This window comes from Antennarius striatus, chromosome 15, assembly GCF_040054535.1.
Source record: "Antennarius striatus isolate MH-2024 chromosome 15, ASM4005453v1, whole genome shotgun sequence".
NCBI lineage: Eukaryota > Metazoa > Chordata > Actinopteri > Lophiiformes > Antennariidae > Antennarius > Antennarius striatus.
This window is the reverse complement of record NC_090790.1, coordinates 8,621,705-8,641,107: the sequence shown is the minus strand read 5'-3', so window position 1 is coordinate 8,641,107 and position 19,403 is coordinate 8,621,705. Positions and strand designations below refer to the sequence as shown.

The window sequence follows — 19,403 nt, the reverse complement described above, 5'->3', positions numbered from 1 at the left end:
TTATTTGCAACACTTTCACTACCAGCCAGTTTAATATGGAGAAATCAGTTTTAATGTAAACAGTCAGTCTGTCCTTTTGCAGGTCCTCACTACACGATTTCAGTGTCAGACACATTCTCTTGTTGAAGTGTTTCGTTGATGTCAGTTCCACCATTTTTGAGAATCTTCTCATTCAGATGATTCTGAGCTGATCTACAGCTGATGATGCTGGAGAGAGGAGAGAAGACCTGTGTTTTATTCACGCTTGTAAATCATATCAACAGAGAATAGAGAGAATGTAAACACAGCAGAATTAATAAATACTTATAGAACAGGAGAATCTGCCTCTCAATTGTTGTCATGTTGACAAAAATTTGCTGACATCCTTGTGTAAACATGCATGCTTACTAATGGTTAATAATGAAGTTGTGGTAAAGTAATTGTCTGGGATTCTTAGAGTACATAAACCTAAACAAAGGAGTAAATTAAAATCACTTTTATTTTATGTACAGTTCAATTGTACATAAAATAAAAGTGATTAACCACCTTAACCAAGTTTTATCAGAAAAACGAGGTTTATTTCTGAAAATTCTGATCACTTTTAAAGGAAGGATTTACTGTACATTATGAATGGTGCTCTAAAATGTACACATTCATCTTACTTTTTGTGTAGTAGATCCTTTAAATCACATATTGCTAAATTAAAAAAGATATTCAGAATGTCAAAAAAATAAATCAATTGCTAACAGTTCCAATGGGTTTATACTGCCAACACTATACCTGATGGGGATCATTCCCAGGACTGTTAAGAAGGCAGACAGTGTAAAGATGAAACCTGGGAACCAGCTCAATGTTTTCTGGTAGATCTTAGTAAAAGCGGGGATGTACGCCAGACCGGCAACCTTCAGAGACACCTGGAGGGAGGTGAGAGTGATGCCTGATGGGAGAGACACACAGATTAAATGAGAGATAAATGACAGATAAGATTGATCTTAGATCAAAGTGTAATAGTGTGTAATAGCTTGTAATAGTGTGTAATAGATAGTAGCTGAATGCTGTTAGAAATGTTAAAGAAAATACCACAACAGGGTCAGGTGAAATAACTTCAGCCAAAGATATAGTAACTGGGTTGTTTAGATTAATTTAGGTTAGGTTCTTTATATGTGAAAAAAATGGATTGGTTTGGTCCGCAATGAGACGGGGAAGATTCGCAGGGTTTAGTAGAAAAAGAAAATAGAAAAAAACAAACAAGAAAACAAAGGAAAACGAAGGACAAGAAGTTCGCGAGCACAGTGCGTACGGAAGGATGAAAAGTTGGAACTAATGGCGTTGCTCATGTGGTGATTTTAATCTCCCTTTTTTCCAGATTGTAACAAAAATAACAGCTACCTCTGGGGACTACATTACTAACAATGCTTTGCATTACTTTACTCCAGAAAATGTTACTTGATAAACTGCTGTCAATTGGTTGTGCCTGATATTTGCATGAGAGAGACAAGGCCAACTCCACTATGACTCCAGTATGAACACGTCATCTGTTATTTGTTTAATGTGTATGAATACCGTAGTATTAAAGCCTCTATCCCTGTCGTACGGAGAATGACTCGATGTCGTCCGAGTGCAAAAGAGGTTGACTGGTGTTTATCTAAAAATGACATCTCAAACAGAAGTCGAGTCAAAGCAAACAGCCAAGTACAAACACCGACAACAAAAAACCACAATTTTCTTCTCATCAGCGAATCTGGTCTTATGGGTTCATGTGGAAGGCAGACCAGTTTCAGAGCAGGCTCTGATGTCATCTAAGGGCAGGCTTCTAGAATATGCAATATGCTGTAGGAGTGTGTGACCTGACGGTTATGTTCATCTGCCATTCTATAGGTGGCCACACCTGTTGACTGTGTGATGAGTGAGGTCCCATTTCCCAGACCAACAATTAATACAGATTAACATTAATATAGATTCCATATGGTTTGTATTTATTGTCAGCAGCTACACAGAAAATATAGTTCAAGCCTTGAACAAAATCCTGCTCATATTTCAGTCCCCTGGAGCAACGAGTGGCTGAAGCATCAGAGTTCAGAGCTACTACGTCTCTTTTTTTTTTTACCTAAAAGAAGACTGGAGCTCCATTCAGGTGAGAGATAAAAGTTAAGTTAAGTTAAGTTAAGTTAAGTTAAGTTAAGTTAAGATAAGTTACGTCAAGTTAAAGTCTCAGGATACTACAGAACATAACTTACTTTCCTGCGGCCGTACATTAATTTTTAAAATTTTTTTACCACATTGAAAAAAAAAAAAATTGTCATTTCACCTGGTGGAATCTAGTAGTTTTATTTAAATTACATGGTACGTCCTCTTTCCCAAAACAGTAAAGGTGAACTACATTTTGTTTGTAATATTTGCATTGAAAAAAGACATTTTTTATAAAGCATCCGCATCACCCCCAATCAAATGAAGTTTCTGTTACCATGAATGATCTGTAGACTTTGTTGTGAACATTTTTCTCTCACATTTGTTTTTACAGAAAAAAGGTCTCAGGAGAAGACAGAATATTCCTATTTTTAATTTGGTTCATTAAAAGCAAGACAAACCGACCCATTTTTTATCCTGAATATTTAACAACAATTTCAATGCACTTCTCAGATTTATCATTTTTGTCTGAAACTAATATGTTGAACCTATATATTTAGATAATGTTGCTACAGTATTGGAACACACACACACACACACACACACACACACACACACACACACACACACACACACACACACACACTGGTTACTAACCACATGAGGAGGCTGGAACCTGCTGTGAGAGCAGAGATCTGATGGTGGGCATTGGAATGAGAGAAAACATGTTGAGAGAACGAGCTGCAGAGAAACAAACATTCACTCAATGATTTACTTTCAAGTCCCTGTTTACCATGCAAATTATCTTTGTGATCATTTTATTGTCTCACCCCATTATAGGAATTTAAGTAGTTAAGAAGTAAAAAGTCAAAATTATTGTTGTTTTCATTCACCCAAGTCATTTAACTGGTCATTCAAAACAGCTACAGTCAATATATGCTGGGCTATCTCAAGATAAATATGCTAAAAGAAGCAATGTTTAATTTCTTCTGTAAATGTTCAAGGAGAATATGCTTAAACAGGAAAAATGGGATGGTTAGCAACATGCATTCATTTCTAGGGAGGATTAAAATATTTATTATTCATAATCCTCAGTGTTGAGATGCTCATTCTTACCGATGTAGAACATGTAGGTCGCTGTAACGAAGGACATGAAGAATATTCCAGACCCAAACGACACCATGCCGATCAGAATGAGCATAATTTCACTGACGCAACGACGAAACACAACGACACCCAGGAAACTGGTGAGGAGAATCACAGAACCTGCTGCATTTCCATAACCCAACTGGAGGAGGGACAAGTCAGTCAAATTAGAAGTGAGGCTAAGGTAGTATACAATAATATAGATCATATGTACAACACAGTTAAAAAAAATAGAAACGTTATATCAAATATTAATAAAACAGAATTCAACAATTTTTAATTTTACATTTTCCGCTGTAAAACCTATACTGTATGTACCATACAGCAACAAGAACCTTAAGGTACCTTCACAGAGGTTAAAGTTAATAACACCATATGATGTTTATTCCCAACTTTTTGGAGCTGGGATTGTAGATCACAATAAGTCTATATATAAAACCGAAACCTAAAACACAGGTTAAGATACAAAGAGATTAACATTTCACCTGAGTGGCATTCCAGTTGAGCGGCTGCTTCATCACAAATGTTCCCAGCATATCCAGAGCTCCGTTCGTGGCAATACCATACAACACGGCGGCTGCAAACAGCAGAACCATGTTCACCTTGTTTATTCCAGCAGGAGCCTCCATCCGGATGTGGGGGTCATCGGAAAGGGCTTGGCGGTTCTCCTCTGGTTCTTGTTTGATTTCTTTAACCTTAATTTAAGATGTAGACATGAGTTCATAGATTATTTTTTGTCTCTACCACTGAGAGGAAGAGATAATGTCACACTGTAATCCACTCAAACATGAAGTTTTCCTGGCAAAGTTTCTATATACACATTCATATTATAGTTAGTAAGATCCTGGAGTAACTGGAAAATGTCTCATCTATAAATGAATCTATAGCTAAAAATAGTGTTGTAGTAATAAATATCAATAATTCATCAAATTAATTATTTTTAAAGTGACTTTGATCACAAATGCTGAAAAAAGGGAAAAAACATTTTTTTAAATTATCTAGTCTATTCCTGCTATATTTGTACAAGTCTAACTCACACCATCCCAGGTCCTATTCAAATTCAAACAAAACAGCCAAACTTTAATGAGAACAGAACTTGTTTTTCTAGTTTTACTTTTGATAGTTACTTTGTTATGAGGTTCCTCTATTAATTGTCTATTAGTGAAGCATTTGTCATGAAAATTTGCTCTTTAAACTGATGATGCACCTTTATAGAGATGTTCAGATAATTATGAAAATAATGAAAATATATTTACTCAGCGGGATTACAATTGTCATATTAAAAAATCAAAATTATTAAATTCCGCCAGTTCCACACACGCTGAATAAACCAGCATGTGTGGAACTGACACCTACTGTAAGCTTAAATGTATCTAAACATTTATTGGCTCCAGTATGCCCCCCCCCACACACACACACACAAACCTGCAGAAGGCCTACAGCATGAATGAGACACAACAGGATCATCAGTGCGCTCACGATGAGCGCGACAGTCCCACGTCCCAAACTGGAGCTGCAAAACAGGAACAGGTGACCGGACACCAGGTTTCCTGCTACACCTACCAGCCCATACAGCAGCTCCATTCTCATCAGCACCTGTGTGGACATGGAAACACCCTCACCTCATCTGAGGCCAGCAGCAGCTTTGGGGCATTGGTAGGCTATTCTAATGAAAAGAAGTTGAAAGTACTGATGTATGAATGAAGGTTTTATTGAAGTCAACCTGCTTTCAGAGTTGTTTCCTTATATGTTTCACTTTGAATTGAATTTTGTGTTTAATTTTTATGTTTTCATTCTAATGTCAGAGTGACCTCTTTGTCATTTGTGGCGTCGCGCTTAGAGTATCCCCCACCTCTCGCCCCTAAATCAGATGGGATAGGCTGCAGCAACCCCCGTGACCCATAAAAGTGGAAGAAGCGGTCAAGAAGTTGAATGAATCAATGAAATTTGTAATGCTGTGAGCACTGTCGCGGATACATTCTCAGTGGGGCACATATCAGTCCACTTTTAGTGGAGGTGGGCAACCACAAGGTTGCCCACCTATTACTTCTACTAGCCCAAAATAATATATATGTGAATGAAACGGGTACTGATGTCATCTCTAAAGGAAACTGATGCTCTTATTATTATTATTTTATTAAGAAAATACATGTTCAGAATCAATTTTATCTATTGTTGTTGTCATCTGTTACGTTTAAATGAATTGGTCAATGTGACATGAATGAATGAGAGAACTGACCTTGGATCTGTCGGCCGCCGTGCACCCGACTGACGTCACCGTCATCACGCCGGACCAGAAGGCGCAAAAACTGCCGCACAACCCGAAGAGAGTCCCGGCGCCGAACATGACCTCCAGCGGGAGCCGGAGCAGAACCACCAGCAGCAGGACGAGACTGCACTGCAGGTATCCGAACAGGGGCACCACGACGGGGGCTTTCCTCCAGCGGCGGTCTCCTATCTTGGCCAGGAGCACCGCAGGGAGGATCGGAGCCACCTGGAGGATGAGGTAGTAGATCATGTAGAAGTCCGAGATGAACTTCTGCTGGCTCTCCTCCGAGGACAGGGAGGCGTTGGGGTAGGAGGCGTTGACGGAGCGGTCCTTGACCACCATCTGGAGGGAGGCGTAGAAGAAGGTGGCACCCAGCTGCTCCAGCAGGAGAAGCGGCTCTATCCCCCGGAGCACCGAGGAGACCGCCTGGTAACACAGGACCATGATCTGATTTATGAAAATGATGATACTAAGAAGTCAAATCAGAATTAAGATAATCTGACAATAGTAAATAACGAACTTCTTCTGATTAAGTAAGAGACACAACTATCCCCCTCAAAAATAATGTCTTAAATATGAAGCCAGTGAAGGAGACGGGTAAAATCTCCTTCTTCCTCCTCCTCCCGCTCCTCCTCCTCCTCAATATTAATATCAAACACTGACAACAGTGAGTAGGAAGTTGTCTCCATGTGTGCTGCTTTTAATCTACTTAGTACATCTTCACCACCCCCTCTACTTACTTTATTGTCAAGCCAGCAAACCTTTGCCTTTCACTACCACAACGTTTGAAACACATTGTTTCCATGCATACATAACGTATAATTATGTCTTCACAACAAAATGCTGCCTCACTGGTTCCAAATCTTAAGTCTCCTCTAATTACATTAAATCAGTTATCTTCCTTATAAAGGTATGTGCTGATGTGACATACACAAAAGTGTAGTCACATTTTTGTAATATTAGATAATTGTCCTGTACTTAGAATAGCCTTCATGTGGATTGTGAATAAATAGGGATCTATATTCTAGGAATACACCTATTCCACATTCCGCCACCAGGTGGCCGCTACGTTTCCAGAGACAGGTTAGCTCGGTGCCCACGTGACGTTCTTCTTCAGATGACCAAGGAAGAGAGGATAACGAACACCGAAACTGACTCTTTCCCGTGTTTTCCCCTGTTTATTCAGGTAGGTATAACGTTGGCACATGAAAAACGTTTATTACGAGCACTTTGTACTATGAAACAAAACTTGACTCAGTTTTATGACATTACTTTCTAGTAGTTTAATGTATGTAGCGGAATCTAGGGTTTTATGCTAACTTTCATGGCAGCAGCCATTCCGGCCGTCCACTACGTGACATGTAGGTGGTTTTCACTGATACTATTATTTTTGTTGCTCCTTTAGTCTTACAAGCTCCTGTTTTTGTGTTTTGGATGTGTGATTTATTGTTTACATTGAAAGAGTACATTTCCGTTTTTTGTATATTGACCATAGTCCTTGACCACCATCTGGAGGGAGGCGTAGAAGAAGGTGGCACCCAGCTGCTCCAGCAGGAGAAGCGGCTCTATCCCCCGGAGCACCGAGGAGACCGCCTGGTGACACAGGACCATGATCTGAGCTCTAGAGAATGATCACAGCAGAGTCAAAGTTGGAACTCATGGGAAGATTTCCAGAAATAAAATAAAATTTCAAAATTTATTCTGGTTTATATAGAGCTATGTTTGCCTATAAAAACAATTCAAAATTCTCACAGGCACTTTCTCCTCCCTGTTGTTTGCTTTCAAGGCAGGCATCTTCAGATGGGGTGGGGTTGTGGACCCGCCCAGCTGGCTCAGTGGGTACTGCTGTTCCCTCACAGCAAGAAGGTTCTAGTTAATGTGAAAGTCTAACACATAAGAAATACAAGACGGGAAGTTATTAACAATGAAGGAAATGTCCTCTCGAGACTGGTTTAAAGGTTTTCATGGAGTTTTTCTTCAATTCAAGGGTCTAAAAGTTGAGGGCATGTTCTGTGGAGGACTGTTAATGTAGAGCGTCTAAGGGCATGTTCTAAGGGCATGTTCTGTGGAGGTTTGTTAATGTAGAGTGTCTAAGGGCATGTTCTCAGGGCATGTTCTGTGGAGGTTTGTTAATGTAGAGCGTCTAAGGGCATGTTCTCAGGGCATGTTCTGTGGAGGTTTGTTAATGTACAGTCTGGGAAAAGAAGGCTGATCCGTCCTAAATGTCCTGAGGAGTTGAAATCGTTCATAATGGAGCAGCAGATCATAAATTAATGTTGGCACCAAGCCAACCAATCAGCAGTGTTCTGACAGTCCTACTGAGGAATTAGTCCTTTCGTCCTTGATATGTTCTTGTAGTGACAGTAGGCCAACTTTGTGATGATATCAATGTAATGGTTCTGACCTGAGCCTATCACCAAACCTCAATTTTTGGCCTGGTTTATTATATTTAAATTTACAATTACCTTGTCTGTCATGTTATCTCTGTTCAACTTAAGAAAAAGTGGGGGTTTTTTACGACGAGAGAATGTACAGCTTTTGAGATACAGCATTTTCAGTAATTTTATTTCAAAATTGTAGATTTGATACAAGTGTTTAAAAACCATTTCATATGACTTGTTCTTTAATTTGTGCTTATATCATGATGGTGGTTGCGCCCAGAGTGTACTCTACATTGAGGTAGGGTACACTCTGGTTTTCTGGAATCGGTTTCAGCAACTTCGTGACCCATTATAGCTGAAGAAGCAGGTAATGACTAAATAACATTCAAGAATAAGAATGAATATTTATGTTCAGCTGGGAAAGACTCCAGCATTACCCACAACTCATATTTCTGATAAGTAGTGGAGCACGAGTTGATTACGGTCCAGTTAATTCCTTGACAATGTACTTCTACAAAACAAACAAAAAAACCTCCAAAGAACTTAAAACCGACTTGTGAATTCCAAAACTTATACCAATGTAAATTATACCTTAAGCATAACTTTGCTTCATTTTTTACCTTTCCTGACCTGCAGGTTCAGATCACCATGTGACTGTAGCAGCACCAAAAAAATAATACAAATTCATCTTTATGGAGTTCATGTAAAGCAATAGCCATTTTTTTCATATGATGACAGATATTGGTTAATTTATTTGCAACATTTTCACTACCAGCCAGTTGTGAATCTGAGATTCAGAAGTTTAATATGGAGAAATCAGTTTTAATGTAAACAGTCAGTCTGTCCTTTTGCAGGTCCTCACTACACGATTTCAGTGTCAGACACATTCTCTTGTTGAAGTGTTTCGTTGATGTCGGTTCCACCATTTTCGAGAATCTTCTCATTCAAATGATTCTGAGCTGATCTACAGCTGATGATGCTGGAGAGAGCAGCTGTGCATTATTCACGATTGTAAATCACATCACCAGAGAATAGAGACAATGTAAACACAGCAGAATTAATAAATACTTCTAGAACAGGAGAATCTACCTCTTAATTGTTGTCATGCTGACAAAAATTTGCTGACATCCTTGTGTAAACATGCATGCTTACTGATGGTTAATAATAATGTGATAAAGTAATTGTCTGGGATTCTTAGAGTACATAAAACTAAACAAAGGGGTACATTAAAATGACTTCTCAAAGTTCAATTGTACACGACGTTCAATTGTACACAAGTTTAATCGGAAATTACAAGTTTAATCGGAAAAAAGACGTTTATTTCTGAAAATTCTTATCACTTTTAAAGGGACAGTAAACTCATTTTAAAGTGTTATATATATTTTGTTTCTCATTATGAAAAAAGGAAGAAAAAAATTTCCCTGAAGTCTGGCATCATCCCTGTGGTCAGAAAACCTTAAGATCTGCGCTGCAGCAGCTTCTGTATCCAGTGGTCACGTGGGGTCATACATCATCGGCGACACCCGTCGCTTCATTAGGCAGGGCAGCCATTACAACACAATACAATCACTGAAGCGATAAACCCAATAAAACCATGGTCACCTGTGAGGTGAATGGTTGTTCCAACACCACAGGACTTAAACACAAATATAGGAACCTACCTTTCTTTAAAATACCTTCTGGAAAGACTGGAAAGCAGGGACAAACAGGGTCAAAATGACCCAAGATCCAACAATCTGCCATGAGCACGTAACCCCGGATGATTTCCAAAGAGATTAGAAGGTAAGATCATTTTCTGACAACCCATATTATTTATTCTGAATTCCCAAGGTTTAGTGGATAATTAATTCATGTCTACTGGATTTATTGTATAAATGTTTTTATTACCGAATTATCACACGATTATGGCACTTGCGAAAAGTAAACAATATCAAAAGCGATAGATTGTGATATTTTACTGACAATCTGTGAAACAGAAATTAAAACATACAAAAACAGCATGTCAGGCCCTGATCCTTATACGTTCGTAAATACAAGACATATTAATATAAACTATAGTTGTTATTAACTCCACACAGTCCATCAGTAACGAATGGCGGTTAACTCAATGCTAACATAATATGGAAAATCCCATTGATGGGCTAGTGCGTTCGCATCGGTAGGGCGATCAACTTTTACATACACACAGTAAACCAAAACGGGACACTATAACTAGTAAGTCACTCAACCAATATGTGCATTCACTCACAGACTTACGAGCCGTCTAGGTACAGCAGGAAGAAAAAGAACGGTGAGTGGAAACAACTGACATGACTAGCTGAACTACAGCTAAGAACTACAGAAGCCTGCAACAACAAACAGTTCAGCAGCTCAAACAATCCACTGAAGTCTTAGAGGGTCAGCACAACATAATTTGAGATGATTTTGTGATAAATAAATGTGATAATGTTGGCTTGTTAAGTTGTCCCTTGCTGTATATTTAAATAACGGCGCTGATATGGATTTACCGTGATGTCTACGATTGCGTCACTTCCGCTGTCATGCAACTTATGATAAATTTTGTTTTTCCGAGTCCCCACTGATCATAAAAAAGTAAAAATGCCACCAAAACTTTTGTTTAATTATGTACTTCAAATACACACCTGGTTCATTTTGACTATACTGTCCCTTTAAAGGAAGGGTTTACATTATAAATGGTGCTCTTAAATGTACACATCCACTTTAATTTTTGTGTAGTAGATTCTTTAACTCACATATTGATTAATTAAAAGAGATATTCAGAAAAATAAACAGTCTGGAATGTCAAAAAAATAAATTAGTTAACAGTTAACAGTTCCAATACAGCCAACACTACCTGATGGGGATCATTGCCAGGACTGTTAAGGATGCAGACAATGTAAAGACGAAACCTGGGAACCAGCTCAATGTTTTCTGGTAGATCTTAGTAAAAGCAGGGATGTACGCCAGACTAGCAACCTTCACAGATACATGGAGGGAGGTGAGAGTGATGCCTGATGGGAGAGACACACAGATTAAAATGAAAGATAAATGACAAATAAGATAGATCTCAGATCTGGTAAAAGCAACACCTACCTCTGGGGACTGCATTACTACCAATGCTTTGCATTATTTTAAACCAGAAAATGTCACTGATAAACTACTGTCAAAGGGTCCTGCCTAATATTTGTGTGAGAGAGACAAGGCCAACTGTGACTCCATAGTGGAGTCATAGTTATTTCACGTCATATGTTATTTCTTTAATCTGTATAAATACCATATTGTTAAAGCCTCTATCGATCCACGGAGAATGACTTGAGGTCATCTGAGCGTAAAACAGGTGAGCTGATGAGTAATTATCTCAAAATGACATCTCAAACAAAAGTCTTGTCAAAGCAAACAGCCAAGTAGAAACACCGACGACAGATAAACATCAGTGAATCCGGTCTTATGGGCAAAACCAGTTTCAGAGCAGGCTCTGATGTCATCGAGTGGTAGCTTTAGGGAAATTTCAATGTGCTGTAGGAGTGTGGGACTTGACGGTTGCATACTTTGCCAGGTGTGGCCTGTCTACACTAGTAGACACTAGTAGACAGGCCACACCTGTCTGCTGACAGGTAGTTCAGTTCTTCTCCTTTCAGCTTTTCCCTTCAGGGGTCGCCACAGCGAATCAGTTGCCTCCATCTAACCCTGTCTTCTGCATCTTCGTCTCTCACACCAACTACCTTCATGTCCTCTTTCACTACATCCATAAACCTCCTCTTTGGTCTTCCTCTAGGCCTCCTGCCTGGCAGTTCAAAACTCTTTTGTGAAGAGCAGGTTCAGAGGAGGAGGTGAAGGATCAGGCAGTGGGAGGAGCTAGAGGAAGGACAACATAATTGGATAGAGAACAGCTTTGTGTCCTTTCCATTTACCATGCAGATCGCCATACCACACCTGACAGAAATGTTTGCATGCGTTATCATATAAAAACCAGCCTTCATTCTGTCAGCCCATTGATTCATCTGCTGCCCTGAAAGTTATAATAAATTACAACAGAAGAAATCTTGAGTGTTTCCATGTGCCTGACCACACAGCCATAGTGTTCGTCAAAGTCCCTGCAATCTGCCCGCCTGCATCATCTCCGTACCTGACAAATATTTTATAGCATCCTTCTACCAATAAATTCACTATCTCTCCTCTGGACATGTCCAAACCATCTCAGTCTGGCCTCTCTGACTTTATCTCCAAAACCTCTAACATGTGCTGTCCCTCTGATGTACTCATTCCTGATCCTATTCTTCCTGGTCACTCCCAAAGAGAACCTCAGCATCTTCATCTCTGCTACCTCCAGCTCCGTCTCCTGTCTTTTCCTCAGTGACACTGTCTCTAGACCAGTGGTTCTTAACCGTTTTGGAGGTACTGAACCCTACTGGTTTCATATGCTCACTCACTGAACCCTTCTTTAGTAATTTTTTTTTTTCTTCAAAATTTAAGACATGAGTATATGTTTTACTGGTGTATTTAATGAATTGTGCATTAATGACACCTTTTTCAAAGAACAAAACCAAGAAAATTCATGAACTCACATGAAATGACCTACCTGCAAATCAGTGTGACTTCTGCTGTTGTTATTGAGAGACCAGTTCAGATACGCATGGCTTCACCTTGTCCAGTGCTACTTTTATGTCATCTTCACAGCAAAGTCTGTTTCTGTTGTTTTCCATGCAGCTTAAGGAAGTGTTCCTTTATTTTTGCCAGTGCGAGACTAGAGTTGCTCAACTTGACATTGCAAATCATGCAGAAGGCTGACTCCCATCACGTTCCGTTATACAGTACTGTACATGTAAATTTGAGTTGCACAAATTCGTCCGACTACTTTATTTTTTTTGCTCAACATAGCTACTGAATCAAAATGTTAAGAAAGCAATCACATGACACACCATCATTACAGGCATAAATCGACTACTGAGTGTGCAAAATCCAATGTAGCACAGGTAGGCTAATCGACATAGCTTGATCACCTGCAGCCAGTGATGGCTAAGGGGGGGCGTGTCATCACAAATTGACACGATGTGTCAAACGTACACAGTGATTCGTGTATGTTCGGGAAAAACACCCAACATGATGTGTCGGGTGTTTTGTCTTGACCTCCATCCCCGCCGAACCCCTGAGACCGACTCACAGAACCCCTAGGGTTCGATTGACCCCAGGTTAAGAACCACTGGTCTAGACCAAACAACATCGCTGGTCTCACCACAGTTTTGTACACCTTTCTTGTCATTCTATCTGAAACTCTTCTACACACATCATACCTGACACTTCTCTCCATCATGCCTGTACGTTCGGTCCTGCCTGGAAGTTCCCTGCCTGAGACCGACTCACAGAACCCCTAGGATTCGATCGACCCCAGTTTAAGAACCACTACTCTAGACCAAATGATATCGCTGGTCTCACCACAGTTTTCTACACCTTTCCTTTCATTTTAGTTGAAACTCTTCTATCACACATCACACCTGACACTTTCCTCCACCCGTTCCATGCTGCCTGTACACGCTTCTTCACCTCTTTTCCACACTCTCCATTGCTCTGGACTGTTGACACTAAGTACTTATAATCCTCCACCTTCTTGATCTCTTCTCCCTGTAACCTCACTCTTCCACTTGGGTCCCTCTCATTCACACACATGTACTCTGTCTTACTGCGGCTAACCTTCATTCCTCTCCTTTCCAGGACAAACCTCCACCTCTCTAGCTTCTCCTCCACCTGGTCCCTGCTCTCACTACAGATCACAATGTCATCTGCAAACATCATAGTCCATGGAGATTCCTGTCTAACCTCGTCTGTCAGCCTGTCCATCACCATAGCGGACAAGAAGGGGCTCAGAGCTGATCCCTGATGCAGTCCCACCTCCACCTTGAACTCCTCTGTCACACCTACAGCACACCTCACCACTGTCTTACAGTCCTCATACATGTCCTGCACCGCTCTAACATACTTCTCTGCCACTCCAGACTTCCTCATACAATACCACAGTTCCTCTCTGGGCACCCTGTCATCAGCTTTCTCCAGATCTACAAAAACACAATGCAGCTCCCTCTGGCCTTCTCTGTACTTCTCTATCAACATCCTCAAAGCAAATACTGCATCTGTAGTACTCTTTTTTGGCATGAAACCATACTGCTGCTCACAAATGTTCACTTCTGCCCTTAGTCTAGCTTCCACTACTCTTTCCCATAACTTCATTGTATGGCTCATCAGCTTTATTCCTCTGTAGTTGCCACAGAGGAATAAAGCTTAAAAATGGGCACCAGCACACTTCTCCATTCCTCAGGCATCTTCTCACTATCTAAGATCCTGTTGAACAACCCAGTCAGAAACTCTACTGCCACCTCTCCTAGACACTTCCATACCCCTACAGGTATATCATCAGGGCCGACTGCCTTTCCACTCTTCATCCTCTTCAGTGCCCTCCTCACTTCATCCTGACTAATCTTAGCTACTTCCTGGTCCACAACAGTCACCTCTTCTAGTCTTTGTTCTCTCTCATTTTCCTAATTCAACTATTCTTGAAAGTACTCTTTCCATCTTCCCATCACACTACTGGCACCTGTCAATACACTTCCATCCCTATCCTTAATCACCCTAACCTGCTGCAATTAAATGAAGTTTCTGTTACCATAAATGACCTTGTTGTGAACATTTTTGTTGTGAAAAATTTTCTTTGTCTTATTTCTCGTTTTAAGAGAAATAAGGTCCCAGAAGAAGACAGAATATTCCCATTTTTAATTTGGTTTATTTTTGTTATCCTGAATATTTAACAACAACTTCAATGCACTTCTCAGATTTATCATTTTTGTCTGAAACTAATATGTTGATGCTATATATTTAGATAATGTTGCTACAGGACTGAAAACACACACACAAACACAATGGTTACTCACCACATGAGGAGGCTGGAACCTGCTGTGAGAGCAGAGATCTGATGGTGGGCATCGGGATGACAGCAAACATGTTGAGAGAACGAGCTGCAGAGAAACAAACACTGACTCATTGATTTACTTTCAAGTCCCTGTTTACCATGCAAATTATCCTTGTGATCATTTTATTGTCTCACCCCATCAAAAAAATTTAGGTAGTTAAGTAGCAAAAAGTAAAAATCTGTTGTTTTCATTAATCCAAGTCATTTAATTGGTCATTCAAACCAGAATAAATATGCTAAAAGAAGCAGGATTTAATTTCTTCTGTATTCAAGGAGAATATGGTTAAATGGGAAAAATGGAGGCTCAGTCACACACATTCATTTCTAGGGAGGATTAAAATATTTATTATTCATAATCCTCAGTGTTGAGATGCTCATTCTTACCGAGGTAGAACATGTAGGGCGCTGTAACGAAGGACATGAAGAATATTCCAGACCCAAACGACACCATGCCGATCAGAATGAGCACGATTTCATTGACGCAACGACGAAACACAACGACACCCAGGAAACTGGTGCAGAAAATCACAGAATCTGCTGCATTTCCATAACCCAACTGGAGGCGGGACAAGTCAGTCAAATTAGAAGTGACTCAAAAGGAATATACAATAAAATAGATTATGTGTGGCAGTGACCTGCGGTGAGCTTCATGGCTGGTGAGGCACTGACTTCATCATAATCAGATTTACAAACATATGAACCTACAGTGTAGCTTATTCGCCATTTAATTAACATTAGTGAGAGAGTTTTGTTTAAAGTCTCACAGCAGAATTATTTAGACATACAAACTGTAACACACAAATAAGCACATGTGATTAAAAAACTTGTTATGTTGTTACCTACATGACAAATGTTATTCCAAAACCTATATACAGTGGTACCTCTACGTACGAAATTAATTGGTTCTAGAAGAAATTTCTCAAGTAAAAAAATTTGTAAGTTTTCCATGTAAATACCCTAACTCGTTCCAAGCCCCCCAAATTTCAGACATAAATGTTTTATAAAGCATAAAAATGCATCAAAACATGTAACTTATGACACAATAAATGAGAGTTGCGCATAATGTGAAAAACAAAGAATAGAGTAAAGAATAAAAATGGTCATTAACCTTTTAACTGCTGTCCTCATTGTGTTTTGTCCTCTTTGGTTCATGCGCTACTTGCCTCACCATGCTGAAAAACTGAGTGAATTCCAGTCCTCCTTTTGAATTTCTCCAACCACCCACGCCATGCCTTAAACTCCTGGTGTTCTTTCGTCGACGTTCCCTTGCCTGAATCCTCCTTCACAAATATTTTTACGTAAAACTATAGGAACACCTCATGGATCGAGGGCCGAATGACGAGGACGCTGCATAGACACCTATCTAGCTACACATAGAGGTCCCTCTTAGCCAATGGGATGTCATGAAGATGCTAGGTAATAGCCAGTGGCAGATCAGCTATAAGAATGTTGCGTTCAGGAAACTTTGGGAACTGTAGCAGCCCATACTGTTTCGTATCTTGACATTTCTTTGTAACAAGAGGCAGTATTTTTCTGTTGAGGCATTTCGTTACTTGGAAATTTCGTATGAAGAGACATTCATAAATAGAGGTACCACTGTATACCATACAGCAACAAGAACCTTAAGGTAACTTCACAGAGGTTAAAGTTAATAACACCATATGATGTTTCTAACTTTTTGGAGTTGGGATTGTAGATCACAATAATCTATATTCATTCATTCATTCATTTTCCAAATCCGCTTAATCCGCTAACGCAGTTCGCGGGGTAGCCAGTGCCTATCCTGGCAGTCTCAGGGCGTGAGGCGGGGGACACTCCGGGCACGACGCCAGTGTACCGCGGAGCCACATAGAAACAAACAACCACTCACACACACACTCACTCCTATGGTCAATTTGGGACCGGCCAATCAACCTGAAGCGCATGCTTTTGGAGGTGGGAGGAAGCCGGAGAACCCGGAGAGAACCCACGCAGACACAGGGAGAGGGAGGGACAGGGAGACACAGAGCGGGACTCGAACCCGGGTCCGCCGTGTTGTGAGGCAGCAGCGCTAACCACTGCGCCACCGTGCCGCCCCAATAATCTATATATAAAACCAAAACCTAAAACACAGGTTAAGATACAAAGAGATTAACATTTCACCTGAGTGGCATTCCAGTTGAGCGGCTGCTTCATCACAAATGTTCCCAGCATAGTCACAGCTCCGGTCATGGCATTACCATACAACACGGCGGCTGCAAACAGCAGAACCATGTTCACCTTGTTTATTCCAGCAGGAGCCTCCATCCGGATGTGGGGGTCATCGGAAAGGGCTTGGCGGTTCTCCTCTGGTTCTTGTTTGATTTCATTAATCTTGATTTAAGATGTAGACATGAGTTCATAGATTATTTTTTGTCTCTACCACTGAGAGGAAGAGATAATGTCACACTAATCCAGTCAAACATGAAGTTTTCCTGGCAAAGTTTCTATATACACATTCATATTATAGTTAGTAAGATCCTGGAGTAACCGGAAAATGTCTCATCTATAAATGAATCTGTAGCTAAAAATAGTGTTGTAGTAATAAATTTCAATAATTTATCAAATTAATTATTTTTAAAATGACTTTGATCACAAATGCTGAAAAAAGGGAAAAAACATTTTTTTTAAATTATCGAGTCTATTCCTGCTATATTTGTACAAGTCTAACTCACACCATCCCAGGTCCTATTCAAATTCAAACAGAACAGCCAAACTTTAATGAGAACAGAATTTGTTTTTCTAGTTTTACTTTTGATAGTTACTTTGTTATGAGGTTCCTTTATTAATTGTCTATTAGTGAAGCATTTGTCATGAAAATCTGCTCTTTAAACTGATGATGCACCTTTATAGAGATGTTCAGATAATTACGAAAATTATGAAAATATATTTACTCAGCGGGATTACAATTGTCATATTAAAAAAAATCTAAACTATTAGATTCCGCCAGTTCCACACATGCTGAATAAACCAGCATGTGTGGAACTGACACCTACTGTAAGCTTAAATGTATCTAAACATTTATTGGCTCCAGTATGCCCCCCCCCCACACACACAGACACAAACCTGCAGAAGGCCTACAGCATGAATGAGACACAACAGGATCATCAGTGCGCTCACGATGAGCGCGACAGTCCCACGTCCCAAACTGGAGCTGCACAACAGGAACAGGTGACCGGACACCAGGTTTCCTGCTACACCTACCAGCCCATACAGCAGCTCCATTCTCATCAGCACCTGTGTGGACATGTACACATCCTCACCTCATCTGAGGCCAGCAGCAGCTTTGGGGCATTGGTGGGCTCCTTGTCTGCTTTTAACAAACGATGGCCAATAAAACTGATTCTGATTCTGATTCGTGGCGTGGCGCTTAGAGTATCCCCCACCTCTCGCCCCTAAATTAGCTGGCATAAGCTCCAGCAACCTCCGTGACCCATAAAAGTGGAAGAAGCTGTCAAAAAGATGAATGAATAAATGAATGTTCTGATGCTGTGAGTATTGCCGTGAATAGATCCTCAGTGGGCCAGACTTCCGCACTACCAGTCCACTTTTCTACCCTGTGGTTGCCCACCTATTACTTCTACTAGCCCAAAATAATATATCTGAATAAAACTGATCTCATATCTAAGGGAAACTAGCGCTTGTATTTATGTATTTATTAAGAAAATAAATGTTTAAACTCTATTTGATCTATTATTGTTGTCTTTGATTGCATTTAAATGAATTGGTCAATGTGACATGAATGAATGAGAGAACTGACCTTGGATCTGTCGGCCGCCGTGCACCCGAGTGACGTCACCGTCATCACGCCGGACCAGAAGGTGCAGAAGCCGCCGCACAACCCGAAGAGAGTCCCGGCGCCGAACATGACCTCCAGCGGGAGCCGGAGCAGAACCACCAGCAGCAGGACGAGACTGCACGGCAAGTACCCCAACGGGGGCACCACGACGGGGGCTTTCCTCCAGCGGCGGTCTCCTATCTTGGCCAGGAGCACCGCAGGGAGGATCGGAGCCACCTGGAGGATGAGGTAGTAGATCATGTAGAAGTCCGAGATGAACTTCTGCTGGCTCTCCTCCGAGGACAGGGAGGCGTTGGGGTAGGAGGCGTTGACGGAGCGGTCCTTGACCACCATCTGGAGGGAGGCGTAGAAGAAGGTGGCACCCAGCTGCTCCAGCACGATAAGCGGCTCTATCCCCCGGAGCACCGAGGAGACCGCCTGGTAACACAGGACCATGATCTGATTTATGAAAATGATGATACTAAGAAGTCAAATCAGAATTAAGATAATCTGACAATAGTAAATAACGAACTTCTTCTGATTAAGTAAGAGACACAACTATCCCCCTCAAAAATAATGTCTTAAATATGAAGCCAGTGAGGGAGACGGGTAAAATCTCCTTCTTCCTCCTCCTCCTGCTCCTCCTCCTCCTCAATATTAATATCAAACACTGACAACAGTGAGTAGGAAGTTGTCTCCATGTGTGCTGCTTTTAATCTACTTAGTACATCTTCACCACCCCCTCTA

At 40.6% G+C, this 19,403-nt stretch overlaps 2 protein-coding genes across 4 annotated transcripts; both read right to left on the bottom strand.

Moving 5' to 3' along the window:
* Window positions 1–24: 24 nt before the first annotated feature.
* LOC137608382 (solute carrier family 46 member 2-like) lies at window positions 25–7,058 on the bottom strand. The gene is made up of 8 exons (XM_068334724.1): window positions 7,012–7,058; window positions 5,492–5,947; window positions 4,678–4,848; window positions 3,738–3,947; window positions 3,223–3,394; window positions 2,764–2,847; window positions 760–916; window positions 25–207 (listed from the first exon to the last, which is right to left on the bottom strand). The coding sequence occupies exons 1-8, from the start codon at window positions 7,012–7,014 to the stop codon at window positions 90–92; spliced, it is 1,371 nt and encodes a 456-aa protein (XP_068190825.1). The 5' UTR covers window positions 7,015–7,058; the 3' UTR covers window positions 25–89.
* LOC137608383 (solute carrier family 46 member 2-like) lies at window positions 7,022–19,175 on the bottom strand. 3 transcript variants are annotated; one of them, XM_068334725.1, is made up of 8 exons: window positions 18,639–19,175; window positions 17,945–18,115; window positions 17,003–17,212; window positions 15,245–15,416; window positions 14,823–14,906; window positions 10,757–10,913; window positions 7,274–8,881; window positions 7,022–7,142 (listed from the first exon to the last, which is right to left on the bottom strand). In XM_068334725.1, the coding sequence occupies exons 1-7, from the start codon at window positions 19,110–19,112 to the stop codon at window positions 8,764–8,766; spliced, it is 1,386 nt and encodes a 461-aa protein (XP_068190826.1). In that variant the 5' UTR covers window positions 19,113–19,175; the 3' UTR covers window positions 7,022–7,142; window positions 7,274–8,763. The 3 variants fall into 3 exon arrangements, with proteins under 3 accessions (XP_068190826.1, XP_068190827.1, XP_068190829.1); XM_068334726.1 differs by having other exon boundaries at window positions 7,274–7,407; XM_068334728.1 differs by lacking the exons at window positions 7,022–7,142; window positions 7,274–8,881; window positions 10,757–10,913 and adding an exon at window positions 11,437–11,757.
* Window positions 19,176–19,403: the final 228 nt, after the last annotated feature.